Source organism: Myotis myotis, unplaced genomic scaffold (genome assembly GCF_014108235.1).
Source record: "Myotis myotis isolate mMyoMyo1 unplaced genomic scaffold, mMyoMyo1.p scaffold_m19_p_11, whole genome shotgun sequence".
NCBI classification, from domain to species: Eukaryota; Metazoa; Chordata; class Mammalia; order Chiroptera; family Vespertilionidae; genus Myotis; species Myotis myotis.
The window spans coordinates 49,675,994-49,696,148 of record NW_023416315.1 but is presented as its reverse complement, the minus strand read 5'-3'; the positions used below and the strand labels follow the sequence as shown (position 1 = coordinate 49,696,148).

The following is a 20,155-nucleotide window of genomic DNA, read 5'->3' as shown; positions in this document are numbered from 1 at the left end:
TTCTCATTTCTATCTGGTCTTCTCAGGGAATGGAGAATTGCCTTCCAGGTGGGAAACACTTTAGTCTCAACTTGCTAATAAGGATTTAAGGAGCTGAAGAGAAGACCAGAAAAAAAAAAAAAACTTTAAAGGAACATAACACCAACTTAAGAATCAGAAAATTCCAATATATACTAAATTGCAGTATATGCAGTTAAAATGAGAATTGCATTATCAATTTCATGAATTATCAAAGAAAGATACAATTAGGTCAGTCAATCTATATTGAAAATATTGTATTGCAAGATATAAATGGAAAACCATCTTTCTGGTCTCCTCCCCATTCCTGGCTAAATGTTAATCAAGCAGAAAGTTCAACAGAGCAAGAGATCATTAATTATTATATTATCACATAAACTACTTTGAGTGTCATTAAACATAATACCACAGATACCTGAATGTTGGTAGAATTGCTATAATTGAACTTTAATATTTATGTAGTCCAATGGAAAACATTTTGAAAAGAAACAATTAACCATGTTTTTACTGAAGCATGCAGTTGAAGCCATCTCTCAAATTCATTTCACAACCATCACATGGTTCAAACTGAAATAGAATGCATTCTTGGCTTTATGTAGGTGGCATAAAGACATCCAGAGGTTCCACATTGTTTTTCAGCTCTGCAGAAGTAAAAGAGGTCTTGCCATTTCCTACTGCCTGATGAGGCATGGCATCCTTATAGGAAATTAGGAATACTATGAATTATGGAATCTAGCTGTACATGTTTTGGCAGCAACTATGCAAACTAACTTAAACTGTTTAGGGAATAATTAACACCTCCAAGCCTGCTCCACTCAATACATTCACCACTGCAAATTGCGGAGATTAAATAAATGCATAGTAGAGAGATTTAATTCAACCAAGCTTTCTGGATAGAATTAAAATATTCTCAGAAATCTTCTTTTCTAATCAGTTATATCAGTTCCAACAGTGTGGACAAGGAGGGTCTCTTTGTCCTTTTGCTTGTTTATTTTGTACGTACAATATCCCGATTCCCCAGAACCATACGGCCTGTTTGCTACGTTCCCTGGTCTAACCTGACTACTCATTCAATCTAATACCTGAATTGGGTTTTGTATGCTACCTGGTACCATTCAACTTGAAATAATATTTTCCTTAATCTATGAGATAGTCAAATAATGGGAGATTTTTTTTAAAGTAATCATTACATAAATTGTAGGTTAAATTTGCGAGAGCCCAAGCTCTAAAGTGCCACATTAGATTTTTTTAAAAACTAGTTCTTAATTGCAACAATTATTCTGAGTTATGTGGGTCATCTATATGCACGTTATGCATACTGCGATCCGAAGAAATCTGGGTGTCCAGAAAGTGAAGAATGCAATTAAGAATAAGATCAGCTTCTAGATTCTAAATATTATGAATTGGTTTAGCCATCTCCCTCCCGGTTTCCTAAATTCAATTGTTCATTTCAAAGATTGTTACACATGTTTGAAGACCACTTTTTTCTAATTATACCCTTTCCCATATATATTACACGGTGCAAATATGAATTGTTTAACAAATATTTTCAGAGTTTAGTGTGCAATTGGATTGGCGAGTGTTTCTCCTCTAGTCAGACACTTTTCTGAAGGAATTTACTGCTTTCTGGGCCCAGTTGAACAGCTTGTTTTCCAGGAGGAAATTCCACCTCAAGGAACACACTAGGGACATACCGATGTTTCTCTACTTACTGACTTTATTCAATGTTTCTTCCAACAGTCAGTCACTCCAAGTGTTATTGAAACCAAAATACTTTCACTTTTTTTGTCATTTAAGTTCCAAAAATTGGTGAGGACTTTTGAGCTAATTTTCCATACACCAGATTATTTACAGACCTCTGAAACAACTAAGATTGTGATAATATATTTTCTATTTAGATGATATCCATTTTTAAAAGATAATACAGGGTTGACAAGAAAAAAAGAGAGAGAAAAAGAATATACAGGATGGGGCAAAACTAGGTTTACAGTTATATGAGAAACGCAGAGTTTACTTGTATTATTACTTATTAATTACTGTATTATTTTCCAAACAACTGTAAACCTACTTTTGCACCACCCTTTATAAAGACACTAGAATAATCACCCAGTTGACATTTACTTGAATAGATATTGGTGTCAAGGTAATGCCGACTTATTTTGATCTCTTTATTCAACTATTAGCCCCCAACTCTAAGGTCAAAGGTGTTGTCTGTCTTCTCAGAGATATAAACCCAGTATCTAGCACAATGTCCAGGTCATTAATAGTCTACAGTCAACAAATATTGAAGATATATATGAATGATGAATACATTGATGGTGAAGCAATCACTTACTCCAATTATGAGGTCATGTTAACATTCAAGTTGCCCATCCTCTCTCCCCACCACGCTTTGTTTTCTCTGTGTGGGACATAGCTCACTTTGTTTTACAATTCTCAAGCTTTGACTGACCTTATATCCAACTAAAGAAACATTTCTCAGATCATCATATGCTGTCTTCAGTTATTTGCAAATGCAATGTAATGCACATATAATGAATTCACTCTCTGGAACAAGACAGTCCATGTTTACCCTACCCAATGGAGATCTAATGGAACTATTGTGACTCCATTGATTGTCTTGTCAATTTTACAAGGCCTTGATAGTTGGCCAGGTCAAATAGGCTTAGTAGTTCCTATCTCCTCACTAATAGTTAGAGTTATAAGTGAAAAATTTTTTTAAAAAGGTGCTTATTAAATTTAATGTCTAATGATGAAAATGGTGAATTGGATAGGAAGAATGTAGCATTAGCATTTAAAAAATAGCAGATGTAGAAGCTATTAAAACCCTATTTCTTTAAGCATTTGTGAATCCTAATGTCCATATCTAATGAACACAAATTTGAAGCAAAGGTAATAACAGTTCAAAGAATCCTATACAATAAAAGCCTACTATGCAGATTGACTGAATGATGGAAGACCAGCAGAATGACCAGTCGCTATGATGCGCACTGACCACCAGAGGGCAGACGCTCAACATAGGAGCTGCCTCTAGCCTGCAGGCCCCAGGCCAGCCAAGGCCGGTGCCAGAGGGGGCCCCCTGATTGCCTCTCCGGTTGCCCCACAGATCGGCCTTGATCGCTGGCCAGGCCTAGGCACCCTACCTGTGCAGAAATTTCATGCACCAAGCCTCTAGTACAACATAATTAACTTTCAAACCTGGCAAAAAGCACTGAAAACAGATGAAGGCCAGTTCTCAGGGCACATAGCATGAAGTAAGACCATCCTATGTAGCACAGTGTTGTTACAGGCTGGTTACAAATGTGTGGCTATAACCAGGTTTTGTTTTGTTTTTACTCATTAAGAGAAATGTTTACAAAGTGATCAGAATGCTTTTTGAAGGGAAAACAACAACAACAAAAAACACACCTTCAGGCATGTCATTTTCTGTTACAGAATGATTAAATAATAAGTATTGCAGGCTTCTGTTGCTTAGTACCCTAAGAAACAAAATCATTTCAAACCTGCTTGAGATATCAATTGAATGGCATCCATTGTAATACTGAAATAGTAATACTTTCCATTGTGTCCTCCTCTATTTTTCTATTAAAAAAAAAAACAACTTTAGTGCCACATTAGTGGAGTTTACTGCAATGCTTAGAAACAGACATAGTTAAAGGATTGACTCCTGAAAAGTTGTGCTACCTCAAAATATTTTTTATTCCAATGACTGGTTTCTCTGAGGTCTTACAAATTGTTGATGGCAGTTATCTACCAGAGGGCTTTGGAAAGTGTTCATTGACTTTTGACAATCTGTGGGAATTCTAATTTTTTTTTTTTTAAAAAAAGGGGGGTATTCAATAACCCACAGGAATATGTTTATTACTTTATAAGAAGCAAGTTGTATAGTAAGAGGATGCAGTGTTTCTTCATTTTCCAGATTGTACCCAATCTGCAGTTCTTTCTAGAACATATCCCTTTAAATCAATAAGAAACAAAGATCTAATAACGAATGCTGAATCAGGCCCATTACCACCATGCTAATTACGCATTGAACGCAAGGTACTGTTTACAGAGGACCTTTCTGAGACCTAAGCATAACATTAAACTCCGAGTCTATTGCAGGAGTAGCCAAGTCTCTATAAAAATTTTATTTATCTTGAAAGGCAAATGCTTGTTCCTTGCATAATACTGAAAGACATCGTTACTCCTACTTGACCCTCCCTAAACATCGTTAGATAGTTAGGTGGCCAATCATTCTTAACTGTGTCAGTAAAGTCAGGGAAAGGGTTGGTTCTGCAGAGGGATAAGATTCCAAGTACTTTATGGAGCCTGCATGGAAGGATGGAGGAGGGAGGGTGGACAGGTGGGAGCTGGAGAGAATAGCGTCTGATTTATGAGGGGCAATATCTAAATGGGCATAGGAAATCTGGGTCTCTCTAGAGATATTCACCATCCTTGGTACTTGTCATGCACCAGAGACCCTGAAGCAATTATCCGTATGTCTGCTTGTTTATTTCAGTTTGGGTTTGCGCGTGTTTACCGGAATGTAGTTTTCCTGGCAGCCTCGGCTTGCAGGGTGTCCCTGTGCATATGCACGAGTATGAATTAATTACGTATTGAAAACATCTGCATTAGGGGCGTCTGCAGTCCCCGCCGCCCCATTCGGGAGGCTCGGCTCCATCACTTGGTGTTAGGACCCCTGGAAGACCTGCCCGTCGGGCGCCTGACTGTGAATCCCGGGGGGCCAGAGCTCGGGGAGCCTGTACCATCTCTACGTGAAGGGGAGGAGGGAAGTCAAAGGGAAGGCGCCCGAGCGAAGGGATTCTGCTTCCCGGGGCTGGGGTGGGGGCAGCCCGGGTGCCAAGACTGCCCAGCAAATTCCCAACTTCAGCATCGCCTCCCACCGGGGGAGGGGCGCGCGGCTCCTACCTGGGCCCCCGCCTCGTCCGAGGGCGCCCGGGCCCTGGGGTGTCAGCTCCTGTCTGCTGGCCAAGGCGGCGAGGGCTGGGCAGAAGGGCTCTGCTGGCTGGGGGTGGGGGGGGAAGGGAAGGGGGGGGGGTGCTGAGGGGCGGGAGGGGCAGGAGGAGGAGGAGGAGCCTGGGAGGAGACTGGAGCGGCGAGGAGGAGGGAGGGCTCCCCGCCTAGCCCGCCGCCGGCTTTGCAGGCGCTGCTGGCGGCGTCTCCAGCACTCCGCCCGCTGCTGCTCGGCTGCTCCGCCGGGAGATGCTGCCCCGCGCCGCGCCGCGCTGAGGCCGTGCGTGCGCCGCGCCGCCGGCTGCGTCCCCGGCCCCGAGTCTCCAAGTGAGCGCAGCTGACGGGCGGCCGCCACCCCTCGGAGTCCCGCTGCCCAGCGGCCAGGGGCGCGCTGGCTCGCCGTGCCCCCCGCAGCTGCCCCTCCGTCCCCGGCGCGCACCCCTCTTCCCCGGCTCCCTGCGCTCTTCGGATCTGCCCCCCGGTCCTCGGGTCATTTATTTCGCCCCCTCAGAGGCAGAGAGCGGGGTAGGGGTCCCCTCCTCGGCGCCCCCTCCCTTTCTTTCTCGGGGTGAATTTCTGCCCCCGGGCATTTCTCGGGCGCCGCGCAAAGGCCAGCCCCACACGCCGGAGGAGAAGCCGCGACTCCCGGCGGCTCGGAGCGGGCAGGACCGGAGCCTGGCGGGGCGGAGTGGCCGAGCGGCGGCGGCGGGCGGCGCTGGGCGTGCGCAGGGGTCTGAGGACGGCCGGACACCCTGGGAGAACCCCCCGCCGCGTGGGACGGCGCCCCTCCGCAGCGAGCTTCCGGAGCACCGCGAGCCGGGAGGCGAAGGATGCTGTCGGCGCGGCCAGCGGGCTGCGGGGCAGCGCTGTGGCTCGGGCTGGTCAGCGGCGTCCTCTGCAGAGCCTGGACGGCCCCCTCCGCGTCCCGTGAGTATCCTGCTCCCCGCTCGCCCCGCACCGCGGCCGCGTCCCTGCCGCAGGGCTGTGCCACCCCGGTCGGTGCCCTCCCCCAGGTGCATCCGCGGTGCTCGCCCCGGTTTGGGTGCGTGTCCCCGCTGTCACGCACTTGCAGCCACTGCAGCAGGCAAACTCCGAACCCGGCGCTCCCGGGTGCGGGGCCCAGGGTGGTGACGCTGGAGATGTTTCTGGAAAGTTGTGCCTGGTCGTGGAGATGGGTTGGCAACTGCTGGGTTAGAGTGATGCGTGTAGAGGACGGCTTCTGGGGAGTTGTTCCTCCACTTCGGAGTGTCTGTGTGTGTGGACGAAGTTCGTGGCATTTTGCTTCTGGAGGGAGGTCGGTCAGTGGCTGGAAAGTGACGACTGTGGCAGAAATAAGTTTCTTATTTTTGTTGATGGTTTCCACTTACATGAGCACGGATTTGGGGTTGAAAGAGGAGCACATTTTGAGCCGTTTGGACACCTATGGACTTGTCTTTAAACCTCCCTCCCACCCTCCCCAAGAAGTTCATGACCACTCAGTACTTGCTTACTAAAATGGAGACAGTGGATCCAGTATTCTCACGGAAATTGCTTGCGTTCTTTGGCTGTTTGAGGTAATGCAGTCTAGGACTTGGGGCAGTCAGTGCAACGCATCAGTAATGTAGGCATGACCAGATTTCAAGTTCTCAGGGAAATGATGCTAGTCCATGTGTTTATCTCAGTGTGTTTTTGTTTAAAAAATCGCTCATGTTTTCATGAGGTTAGAAAGACAGAGGATTCCACCCCATCTTCTGCATTGCTTTGGAAGCGCATGGTGGCTCCTTGGTTCAGGAAGAGTTAAACACTGCTAAGGTCGCCTATAGCAATCTCAGGGTAAAGTTCATACGCACAGACTTGTTTCTGAGAATGAGCAAGGTGTTTAACAGTAATCATGAAAGTTTAATAATGTTTTCCATTAAAATGAAAAAGTTCAGTGTTTTCCAGAATTAATCCTATGGGAAGTAGTCCTGTCTCTGTTGTTTACAAGATCCTTGGATGCATTAATGCACCTGTGTTTCTGTGTGTTAATATCGATGTTCTTATTCTGGGGTGTACATATGAATAAGAGTAAGTATCGAAAAGGACTTAACCAGGTGTGCAAAAGAATCTACTACATAACAGTGTCATATGATGAACCAGCATTGGCTTTGAGATATTTTCCCAGACACAGTATTTGCTTTGCTTTTCTTGCACCGAAAGATACGGAAGCCACTAAATGACAAAGTTTATAATGAACTTGAAAAACATTTTATAAGTGTGTTTTTTTCTTCAAAAAACAGATTAAACCTAAAAAGTGATATATTATTAATGTTTAATGTCAATTTAATAGATTGAAACAGAAATTGTGAAAATATGATGCTTGGCATTAATATTTACATAAATATCTGACTGTATCCTGAGGAAATTATTTTGATGAAATTTGATTCTACTTCAAGGTCTGTTGATATCGAACTAGCTGCCACTTTTCTAAGAAAATAACTTATTATGAAGAAAGTTTATTCCATTCACTGATTGAAAGCGCTCAAACCAGGGTTTTTCCTGACTTCTGTATTTCATCTTTCTGTACACGTTAGTTGTAATGGATGAATCTGAAACACTTGTCATGTGTCAAGCCTGGCACAAATGCAACCATTGGGTAAGAATGGAAAAGTTGTTATTTCAGAACTATATTCTTCGTTTTTCCAACTTAGTTAGAAATTGGAGCTAGGGAAGAGCAGAGACCATTACTTTTAAGATAATTAATGTTATGTTTGATTATTAAAATACATTTATTGAGCGATTATATTTCATTGTTTAAAAATGTATAATGGCCTAATTAAGATGACTTTTCACTTCATTTTAATTTCAATTGTGTCCCCAAAACTCAAAGTTGCCTCAAATCCTGGAAATGAATTAAATAATAAGAGTGATAATAGGCTTGAATGATTACAATGAGTTTCATGTGTTCAGTACTTTAAATTTACATTTTTACACTTCATGAAAAATTGTACTCATATACAATTCTTCTGAAGAAGAATGAGAGTTATATTCTTAATACTGAAAACATTCGAAGGGGAAAAATGGTAACTGCGTGCATCTACAATAATGAACAGCTCAACCAGGAGAGGTCATCACAAGACAAAAAGTACCATAAAAAATCAAAAAGTAACTTTTTATTTGGTACACATTTCAAAATATGATGACAGTGCTAAAACTTTCTGTCCTCAACTAACTTTTTAATATGATGGACATTTGTAGAAGATACAGTTAAATATTTTTTTCATTTCAATACCATTTCAAATATATATTTGCTTTTGGCTTTTTTCTGTTATATTGAGGTGCATATTATTGTCGATACTATGTTTTTCAAATATGTTTTTTATTATTGGTTTTTTTAAGAGGAAAAGAGGGAGGGAGAGAGAGAAGGTAACACCCATCAGCTGCCTCCTACACGCCCCCTAGTGGGGATCAAATCCTAAACCCAGGCATATGCCCTGACAGGGAATCACACTGGAGATCTCTCAGTGCATGGGACTAAGCTCAACCAACTGAACCACACAGGCCATATCTTGATACGATGTTTCTTACAATCAGTCTAAAGTAACTTTACATAAGCACGTCTCTCGGATTAAGTAGAAAGAGCTAATTTCCTGACGGATAGTGAAAAGGAGCTGATGCTGAGCTGATGGAATCATATAACTTTCCTTCCTTATAAATATACATGTATAGGTCACATATGTAGTAAAGTTTAAGTAGAATATTTTCTCTTAGGGAGTTGCATTTATTTGAATATATTTGAAAGACCCTGATAGTGCAGTTCTAAATGATGAGGAGTTTGAGGCAGCATTTCATGAATTTAATTTATTCCCAAAGCATATTAAATTTTTGCTTAAATAGTGCTTTCTGGTAGAGGTCACTTTACATTATTTTATATACCCATTAAAGTATAATTTCAGTTACTATCACATTTATGAAGTGTGTCTTCAATTGATCAAATACTTTTTAACAAATATGTTTTTACATATACAAGCATATATCAATATCTGTATGTATAATCCTTTAAATGCATGTTATATAATATACAAACACATAATATTATTAATATAGGATTACATTATGTATTTATTGTATGTAAAATATTTATATATTTTCTGACGTGTCTTTCAAGGAGTCTAACTGCCTACAAGTTCATAGATAAGTCTTTTTTATGAGCAATTGCTTCAAGTAATGCAACAATATCAAAACCACAGTAAATTGGCCTATTTTCTTTCTCTTGAATTTATATAATACCCTACAAGTGGTATCTTTCAAATAGTGAAATTAAGTATAAAGTATATAATAAATATAAAAGTAAATACTGAGCTTGAACATAGTCTTAATAAAATTAATTTAATTAATTTAATTAATATTTACATTGTGAAAAATTAAATTAAGAAAATAACATTGTCTTAATACAATGAATTTAAATAAAAAAGTGCGTTAGGGCAGCAAAATGTATTGGTTGATAAGAGGTAATACATATTTATATAATGTAAACTAATAAGAAAATGTCGTTTTACCTTTTCAAGAGAAATGTATAACCCTGATTTCATTATCAGTACAGATATTCAGGAAACAGGAACCTTTGTCCAAGTTTTACTCCTTTAACACCAATCTATGATAAAATTGGGTAAAAAAACAGAAAGAATTCACAATTCAATATAGGCTTTCCTTAACCTTTATACCATTTCAAACAGAAAACATATCCTTTTCAGATGACAACTAACATCAAAGTTGTTTGATGCATATCATATTTTAAAAATCATATTTCTAATTTATTTTTTCTATTTTAATTGGCAGGGTGTTTCAAGTTCTCTAACTTCTCTGAGATTTTTAAATCACTTGTTTTAATTAGTAGATTCTTCCAGAGAAAATCTTAATAATAAAAATTTTAAGGCTGAACTATTAAGTCTTCATTTCTGATGTATTGTTTTTATGATTGAAGCATAAAAGGAATTTGCTGTAGTTCCCCCTCGTCTTGCTTCTCTTTTTAAAACTCAGTATTATTTGTACAGAGTAAGGAGAGATTCTAGGCTTAGAAATTCCTATTTCTTCTAGCGTGTGATTTTCTTAAAAATGTTGAACATCTGGAGAACCAACCCCATGTTATCTGGGCAGTGATGGATGCTACTAAGTTGAAGAAATACAACATGTAATTTAAAAAATTTCCCATATCTAATCTTGTAGAGAAGTGCTTTATCATTTATTGCTACTTACAAAGTTCAACAACAGAGTACATAATTTTAACATCAAAACTACGATGTTATGGAAATAAAGCAAATGCTATACTTACATCTACATAAGTAGTTGACATTGAATGTTATCAGTGTTTCTAAAGAATACATATTTTAAGCTAAGTAGATATTAAAACATAAGGCATATTTGTATAATCATTTAATGATTGGCGTTTGGAAGGAATTTTGACACTTTAATGTGCAAGAATAGTCATGGAATGATCTTTGCATAGCCTTTAACTTTTCATGTGAGAAACTTAAAAGAGAATACTTGTCAGCAGTGATTAGTGAAAACACTGGATCTCCCATCTCCTGGGATCTTTCCAACCTGCATGTGACAGCTTGACCAACTAAAGATGTTGTTGGGACATGGAGGTGCCATCTCTCTATCCTGTTTCCTTTATGAGGTGGAAACTCCATTTGCAACTCTCTTAGCCTCTATCTCTACAGTTCACTCATTCCTGGCCATGTTAGGTAGAGTGACTGACCTAACATGGTCAAGTAGCTAGTGTACTGAGCTCCTTCTTCTTCCTTCCAGGCTGCCTGCACAAGGTATCGATTCTGCTGAAAGATATATATATAAGAGTAGGCTATGCCTCTGCAAGAATTTATGTGATAGGATAAGGAACCTTTGGTTCTTGCTATGGCTAGAAAGTCTGTTACATTTCAGAATTAAAGTTAATGCATCCAATTGTTGCCATACATTTAAGCCATACTCCCCTGTATTAGTAATTATTATGTAAGGGGGTCATATTTGCTCTCTACCTGTGACTTTATTTCTAATCTAATACTCAGGCAGAGGTGGGAGCGCTAGTTAGTGTATCCTATCACACCCAGATATATTAAAATTGCCAATGATTAGCTTAGTTAGTACTGAACTAAATGGACATGAGGAAACTTTTGCATATGTTAAAAACCAGCAACAACATAAAAGTTGGCCCAGCTGGTGTGGCTCAGTGGTTGAGCATCAACCTAGGAACCAGGAGGTCATGGTTTAATTCCTGATCAGAGCACGTGCTGGGGTCCCAGGCTTGATCCCCAGTGGGGCGTGTGCAGGCGGCAGCTGATCAATAATTCTCTCTTTCATGTTTCTATCTCTCCTTTCCTCTCTGAAATTAATAAAAATATATATTTTTTAAAAAGTTGTTTTTTCACTTCTGATGTTTAGTTGGGGAATTGGACTTTCTCTCATTATGATCTGTAAAAACCCTCCTATTCGTTCATTCATTCATATTTCTGAATGGTCCTGTTAGTGATGGTATTTTTTTTTTTTAGAGAAACACTTAGAATACAATTGCTTTTTCTATGGTCAATAACATTACCAATTTAAACACATCTTGGTTACAGACTTTAAAGACTAACACATTCAGTTCCATCTCATCCATTGAAGTATCACAGGAATTTGACATGCCTGGAGCTGGCAGTTACTTCATGTTCTTGCCCCTTCTGCACAATTAAGAAGAGTTAGATATTTTGAGTCAATTATTCTCTTAAAAAATGAGTCACATGCACTTTGTAAACAATGTTGTTAATTTCCCCAACTGTAAATTTTGAAAAAGATCTTGTTAAACTCTTATTTAGTTCATTTTGGGGGTAGACTATTCATAACAACAGCTTGAAGTAACTGTTTGTTTTTTATAGCACTCCAGATTTTTAAAACTCCCCTGATAGTAGGAAATCTGGAAATAAAGATGTATTGGTTGACTCTGAGCTTGCTGGCTGCAGAGATATTCTCGGTACACTGCAAAAGTGGGAAAGAAATGCGGAAGGGCTCCTGAGGGCCATATTCTACATTTTCCTTATGACTTACGTTTGTTGGAAATACTCTCACAAACATACATAGTGATACATTCTTTAATGTTTTCATGTTCAGGGAGGAGGTAAAATTAGTCCCATGAATACTTTTACCAGGAAAAACATATCCCCAAACATCTATAAGGTTTCTACTCCCCTTTGCTAGCCCATCACCCCTGCTTTGTTTGCACTGGGCTGGTGTCTTAGCTGTCTGAGAACGTGAATCGGACAAAATGGCCATGCAGGTGTGACTTCACACTGTCAGGTTCACTGAATCTGTGATGTGTGGTGCAGTTATATTGGAATCAAGTTATGTAAAGTTTAATCAAATTCAGCAAGGATTGCTCACTTCTATGCATTATATATCATTTTGAAAAGGAGTATGTAAAAAGAAAAATATTTCTTTGACTCCTAACTTTCTACTATATAATGCCATCATGTTATTTGATTACTAGTATTATTTCAAAGGAGTACATGGAAAAAGTAAATACATATACTTTGAATTAATAAAACAACTTAGGCAGTGAGATACCACGATTTGCCAAAGAAAATAGTATGTTTACCACTAAGAATAGTTTCTTAAAACAAAAGGTACCTATTGATAATTTTAAGTTATATGGACTCCAGTGGTTATTTTGAACTCAAGATAAAACATTTGTTTATTAAATTATATCACTCTGTAACTCATTTTACTGGACAATCACTTCTTAATGGAAATCAAATTATTAAGAAAATTTATAAGTAGATATTTTTCTTCATATACTCTATATATTTCAGATTTTGGACAAAATATATAAACAGAAGAACTACATGAAAAATTTCAGCCTAAATTATGTTTCGTGGCAAAGTTTTAGCATATTTTAGGGGTGTTACTTGTTTAAAATTTACTAAATATACATTAACAATGGTCTAAGCTGCATTAACTTACTTAATTGCTAATAAATTTTAAGCCTAAATTTATAGATGTAAAAAGTGTATTTGAAGCATTTTTGTTGAACCAAACAAAATACGTCTGGAAAATCATATGTGAATGTCAATTTTAGATGATTAAATGAATATGCTGCTAGGTTAATGTTTTCAGTGTCAACCAGCCTGAGAATATGTGATGACCTGGCTTTTTTTCTTCTCCTTTTGTGCCCATAGCCATAAACACATAAATTTGATGCCACCATGAAGGCAGATGTTGCTAATTTATAATGGCTTTTTTTTTCTCAGTGCATCTGAATATGGTCACAGAATCAAAAACTTCTCTATACAATGCCCCATGCAATCATATATAGGGTGTCCCCCAAAATGTATACACACTTTGAATGATTACAAAGTCAGTGTCTATTCACATACAGTTCATTTTCAAATTTAAAAGATTCTACAGAAATGAATAATTTTTTTTGTCAATGCCTGTTTTCAAACTGATGGCTGCTCTGGTTCATGCACTGCTGATAACATGAAGCAATGGAATCACAGACATCAAGAATCGTTTGTTCAATATTTGTGTGCCCTCAATTCGTGGACTGTTGCTGGTTTTGTACAATAAATTTGATCTTTTATATATTCCCATAAGAAGTCTAGTGGCACTTTAAGATGAATTTTTTTGTTGTTGTTCAAAACTCAGTCTGGCTTCACCCATTATTTTAAATCAGTTAAACTTGAAAAGGAGTGAAAATTAAGTGAATTATCAGCTGTTAAAGTATGTATACATTATGGGGGGGACACCCTATATAATCTTATCAAATTTGCCCTATCAAATATACTATAACACTATCACCAGAAAATGTTCAGCTAACTTTTGGTTAGTGATAAAATTCACTCACTGTTATTTAAATTACTTGGTTATTATTAGATGTTCTCACATGAAAAGAATATTGAAAATAATGTATATGCTTTTTCTTTAATAGATGTTTCCTCATTGAGTTCCTCAGATTTGTAGTGACTTACATTTTCAGCAGCAACAATAAATGTTTTATTCCATAATCATGCAGCAATAGACATTATTATGCTTTGAAATGTTTTCTGGTTGTTTGGGTTTTTTTTGCTAATTGGTATAAATAGCTAATATTTGTTGAGTGTACTCCAAATCAGGCACTACTTTTTATATGTGTTAACTCATTTATTCCTTACAACAACTCCCCAGTTTGCAGATGAAGAAACTCAAGCAGAGAAGTTAAATAGATTTTGCCCAGGTTAGCAGTATGATCTATTCCAACAGAACTGTGTTCTTAACCATGGCACTCCTGGCTGAGCATGAAATAGTGTGTCACTGAATTTCCATTTCTCTGATTCTGTGTTTCACCTTGCTTTAAGAGTTAATTGATTCTCATGTGGCATTACAGGGGGAAAAAACCTTATGCTATTTCTTTTTTATTTACTTGTTTTTTAATCAAATTGTTATATATTCTGATGACATTCGTGCACTGGGGGATGTGTGGGTCCCTCAGCCCTACCTGTACCCTCTCCAATCTGGGAGCACTCAGGGGAGCCCTCTCCAACCCAGGAGTTTCTGTCTGTCTTTGCAATCATATGAGCGAATTGTCTGAGACCCCAACTCAGTTTGGTTTGTTGCTCACAGAATAATAGAGGCATTTTTTTTCTTTGCTTCATTGTTGGAGATTTCCTGGAAGTTTTAGGATATCTTTCCTTTAATTTTTCTTAGACACTCTGATTTTACTTATGTCTCTCACCTTTGCTTTCCCTCCATCCCCCACTGCAACAGAAACTTGCTAGTGTCTACGAGATCCGTCTGCCACCAGAACTACAATTTCCAGCATTCCTGGTGCTCGCTGTACTCTGGGCTGCCCCTTCTGGTCCTGGGGCTGCCACCAAAACTACTATTCCCAGAATTCCTGATGCTCCCCACAATCTTGGTTTTCCCTTCCTGCTCTGTCTCCATCCCATGGCCTCCCACTCTGCCAAGTCCTTCAAGCTGCCAGCTCTCCCTCTCTGCTCTCCGTCTGGCAGCTTGGGGGGCCAATTTCCCCAATCCACTCCACTCCACTCGCTGCTGGCTCTCCTGCTCTGCACCTGTGTATTCAAATTAACCCGCCATCTTTGTGAGGTTAATTTGCATACTCACTCCTGATTGGCCAGTGAGTGTAGCGGAGGGATGGTCAATTTACATGTTTCTCTTTTATTATATAGGCTATATCTGTAGTATATCATTATCTAGCATATTAATTGATATTAATTGATATTGTCAAAGTTGACAAGACATGTCAGGTGGTTTGATTTTTAATATAACAAAAGTATCCTTTGTAAATGCAAAAATAGTCACATATTCAATTTGCTTATAATTTAAATTAACTCCATCTCTACATTTGAAGCTTTATACATTCTGTGCCTCAACCTTAAAATATCCTCCATTCTATACAGTCTTTACCCTTGTAAAGCCTGCCAGTTCAGTGAAGTCTGTTTTAAATGTTATATCCATTGCATTGATTCCTATGGCCCTGCCTTCTGATAACACAAATTAGTCCCTTTTCTTCTATCCCATAGTTTACACAAGCAAAGTCTATATTTTGTTGATAGATTAATAGATATAACGGTGTGGTTGTATCAAAGGAACTAGACTTCAATGAACATCTCATAATATTAGGAACTGTATTAATTGCCTTGAATTTATTATATAGAATTAGTGAATTACTTTTCTTCTGGAATTCTCACAGCATAAAGATGCTCAAAAGATATAAAGCTCACCAGTTTCATTTTCTTACTTTTATCAAATTCTCCCTAATACTGACACAAAATTTACATTCTAGTAAATTCTGGTAAGTAATTGTAGTTGGGCTTTTAATGTAATAAAAGCTTAATATTTTCCCAATAACCATTGCCAAAAATATTTGAAGACATATATGATAAAATCCTATTAAATGCAATTTTAAAATTTAGCCACTATTTTTATAGATAGATAATTAATTCTCAAAGATTAATATATCCATTAAGAGAAGAGACTGTGGTTATATTGAGTTGTAACCTTCAAATTAGCTATAACATTCCTAGGCATCTAAGTAGTGTTATATAAATTCAATTGAATTGAAATGGGTTAGTTCTGTATATAAATTGTACAGATAGTGAGATTATAACATCAAGTACATATTTTCTTCTTAGTTTTATTTTTCTAGCTAAAAGCATTTTATTTAGAAGTAATATAATTTAAAAATAATATTAGTTACAAAAAATTTTGTCTGTAACTAAAGGCCCTTATGTTATAAAAATATTGCCTTAAAATTGACATGTCTGTATGAATTAGCAAACAAAATGAAACAGATAAGTATTTCAAAGGATTGTCATTCAAAAGTAATAGGGCTATTAAAGTTATTTTGAAAGATAATTTTTACTTAATGTGAAAGGTAATTTAATTTCAAATTATTATCTGTTATTTGCCTGAAATATATTAGGGAAATATTACTGCAATATGAGTAGTCTTAATATCATGAAAAACATGATTACATAATTATTGACTACAATGATCTGAGACATTTTAGATTTACAAAAAATATATAATCACCCAAAATATAAATTTTGGAACTTAAAATGTGCTGTTACTGTACCTGTTTAGACTATAGGTGGTAAAGTGAGAATAACTTATCCATGTTCAAAAAGAGATTTCAGAATCTATAATAATAAAAGCATAATATGCTAATCAGACCAGACGTCCTTCCAGACGACCTTCCTGGGGCTGCCAGGGAAGCCCAGGTCCTGGGTGCCTGCCAGCAGCTGGAGGGAAGCCTGGGTCCCGGGTGCCAGAGGGAAGCTGGTGCCGGCAGCTGGAGGGAGGAAGGCCTACTCTTGCACGAATTTCATGCATTGGGCCTCTAGTCTTATAAATAAAAAGGACATTGGTTCATCTCTCAAATTGGCATTATAGAGCTTTTTTGTAGAAGGCTTTCAGATCTGTTGTTCTTTCATTTATATGTCTATAATTATAGTACTTAGTGCATCCCATACTGTGCTTGTTTCTACATATTGAACTTTCAAATGGCAGATGCACAATTGGAAAGACAATAGTCTTTTAATAGTCTGCATACTAGTGACCAGAGGGCTGGCTTCCACGGGTTGTCTTGAGACAGCAGTTGCCTAAGAAATAGTGGGAGAGGGACCACTCAGATGCATGCGTTGCAGATTGGCATGATTGGGAAAAATGACTGCCCTAGGCCTACAACTAAAATTATGTCTCATGATTCTACTTATTAGACTCTTTACAAGCTTCCACGTAACACATACAGTTTATAAAATTTTAGTAGAAAAATGTTGCCATTTAATAATAAGCTTCTGTGAGTCAAGCATCCTGCTTATCATTTCTTTGACTCTTATTTCAAAATTATCATATTTTTTTGAGATACTTGATCTTAATAAGTTACCTTAAATCTCCCTTTTATTTATTAAGCATGGTAACATTTAAATTAAATCATCTCAGCCCATCCAAAGGCAAGTTCATCAGTGGGTGGTGACTAAGGAAATCCTCTCCATTGATACATGTTAGCCAGAACTTAGAGGATAAGACGGAAGTAGCCAAGAAAAGAGGAGGGAAGAATGTTCCAAGCAGAAGAGGACAGCATGCATTTCTGAGATTGGCTAAGTTTGACCTCAGTCTGATGAGGAGTGACTTTGGAATAAGTCTTCTGTGAAACATATAATGAAAAGAAAGTTTTGAAAGAGTACATGACACTCCTTAATAGTTTATCAAAGAGAGAGAAATAAATCTTCACTCATTGGAAATAGAGACAAAAATCACTTATTATCTTTAATTGATGAATAATATATGTTTTAGGAGTTCTGTTAAAAATAAGCTTCAAGGAAACCTTACTCCAAGGATGAATTTGACTATCTGCCAAGTCTGCTGTCTAGAATTAAAAGCCTATAAATCGCTGCACGTAAAATGCACAGCATAGATTCGGGTGTAGGGTGGAGATAACATTTTCCTAAAAATCGTCATTTTGAAGTATATCCAGTCTTTTAAAGATTTTGGAAAATTGTATTTGTTTTCTTTCTGTTTTGTTTTGTTGTTGTGTTGTCTTTATTGATCATATAAACTAAAAGTAGTTGTAGTCTATTTTAGCTCAACCTAAAATGACAAATTTGTTTAATAAGGCATCACTGAAGCAAACAAAAATCAAAATACTGTATGTGGGTGTTTTATGTGGTATGTATGTATGTATGTATGTATGTATGTATGTATATATGTACCATCCATTAATTTTAGATACTAGATGTCTTGTCTATGGCAGAGTTCACAGCTCTCTTTATCATCTGTGGCAAGATTTCTCTATTGTCAAAACTAGTCTCCATAAATGTATGCAATAAATACTCCTATACTGTGAATGGGTGTCCCACCCAAAAGCCCCTAAAATAGAGATCACTGTAACCTAATATTCTATAGTCATTGCTGAAAATTAGTTTCATAATGATTACGAGCTGATATGTATTGACATTGATTTGGTACAAATATTAAGCGGCAGTCTGCATATTATTTTAAGAAAGAATCAGACGGTGGTAATTAGCGTAGACATTCATGTCAAAAACATTGGGTTATGTTGTTGGCTCTGTGCTTCAGTGACTTTGGAAAAATTATTGAAACATTTGAGCCCCAGTATTCTAATACATAAAATAATGAAATAATAGTACCTACATCAAAATATTAAATACAGAATGTGCAAAGACCAGTACGTGAGGACAGATTAACTTTAGTAATTTTTTGTTATTTTTAATGTAGTAAACATTTATTATACAGTTTCTATGAGATTTATGATAGACAAGAGTCTATAAATATTGCAAATCATTTGCAGTTGCCTTGGACATCTATAATAATAAAAGCATAATATGCAAATTGACCAACTGGCCAAACAGCGGAACAACCGTCTGGACAACCATGCTATGACATCCACTGGTGCCAGGCCAGCCAAGGCAGGTGTGATGCAATTGGTTGCCTGCAGATGGAGTCCCAGGCCACCGGCCAGCAGGGGGATTAATCGGGGGGCTCCACAATTGTCCCAAAGAGGAAGGCCAAGGCCAACGGCCTGCAGGCTGTGGCGGGTGAAGGGGCCTCCCTCTGTGGGGGCGATCCATCGCGAAGCCCTAGCTGGGTGGGCGGGGTCTACCTCTGTGGGACAATAGATCATGGGGCTCCCAGACTGCAAGAATTTCAATTCATTATCTGTCAGGCTGAGGGACCCTCCCCCCCAGTGCACAAATTTTGTGCACCAGGCCTCTAGTTTATTTTATAATTTACTAGAGAAGCTAAGACAAATTTGAAACAATTAGCAAATATAAGACCCGCATATTATCTAATTTCTACATAATGCCACATATAAGTGGTCAAAAAGTGAGATTACAATGTAGGGCAAATATATTAAGAAAGACTTAATTGAAGGAAGTAATGAATGTATAATCTATATTAATTGAACTTACAACTTAACATTTATATGTAACGATATATATGATATTGCTGTACTTGCACAGAGATGTTAGTACTCAAGAGTCATTTATTTACAAATATATACTCATGTTAAAAAGGATAGTAGAGCGCCACTGGTGTGGCTTAGTTGGTTGAGTGTTGTCCCATTCACAAAGAGGTCACTGGTTTGATTCTGGGCCAGAGCACATGCGGGGGGGGGGGGGGCACATATGGTTTGGGTTGAGGGTAGGGGAAGTGTGTGTGTGGGGGGGTTCAGGCTCGATCCCCAGTAGAGGACATGCAGGAAGCAGCTGATTGATGTCTCTCTCTCATCCATGTTTCTATTTCTATTTCCCTCTCCCTTCCTTCCTCTCTGAAATCAATAAAAACACATTTTAGAAAAAGTATGGTAGAAATTATTAAAACTGTGTATAGTAATGTATTTAGTAGAGCCCATTTTTCAGTGTAGTAAGTATTCAAATACCTTACTCACAATTGTTTCTGAAAGCACAACGTTTGCAAATTGGAAATCTTGTGGGCATGAGGAACGTACCCAAATGCATCAACACTTTTACTCTAACTTGTCAGCCATATGGGCAGACGGTACGAAGCTGCTTTCCTGGAATGTGATGGAAAGTCTAAAAACAAATTTGACAGTTGTTTCGTTTTGAATTTGACTCTCTAAATAAGTAGAACACTGGGAAATCAAGCAGTGGATGTTACTTTAAGTCCCCTAAAATCAGGGGCCCAGGGTTTTTGGAGGTCCAGC

General features: G+C 38.2%; 1 protein-coding gene across 1 annotated transcript in view; it reads left to right on the top strand.

Annotated features, from left to right (window-relative positions):
• The first annotated feature begins 5,171 nt into the window (after positions 1-5,171).
• Positions 5,172-20,155, top strand: part of CNTNAP2 (contactin associated protein 2) — a 1,817,652-nt gene continuing 1,802,668 nt past the window's right edge. Inside the window, exon 1 of the mRNA XM_036328432.1 lies at positions 5,172-5,901. Coding sequence (XP_036184325.1) covers positions 5,805-5,901 — 97 coding nt within the window. The 5' untranslated portion in view covers positions 5,172-5,804. The remainder of the gene's footprint in view (positions 5,902-20,155) is intronic.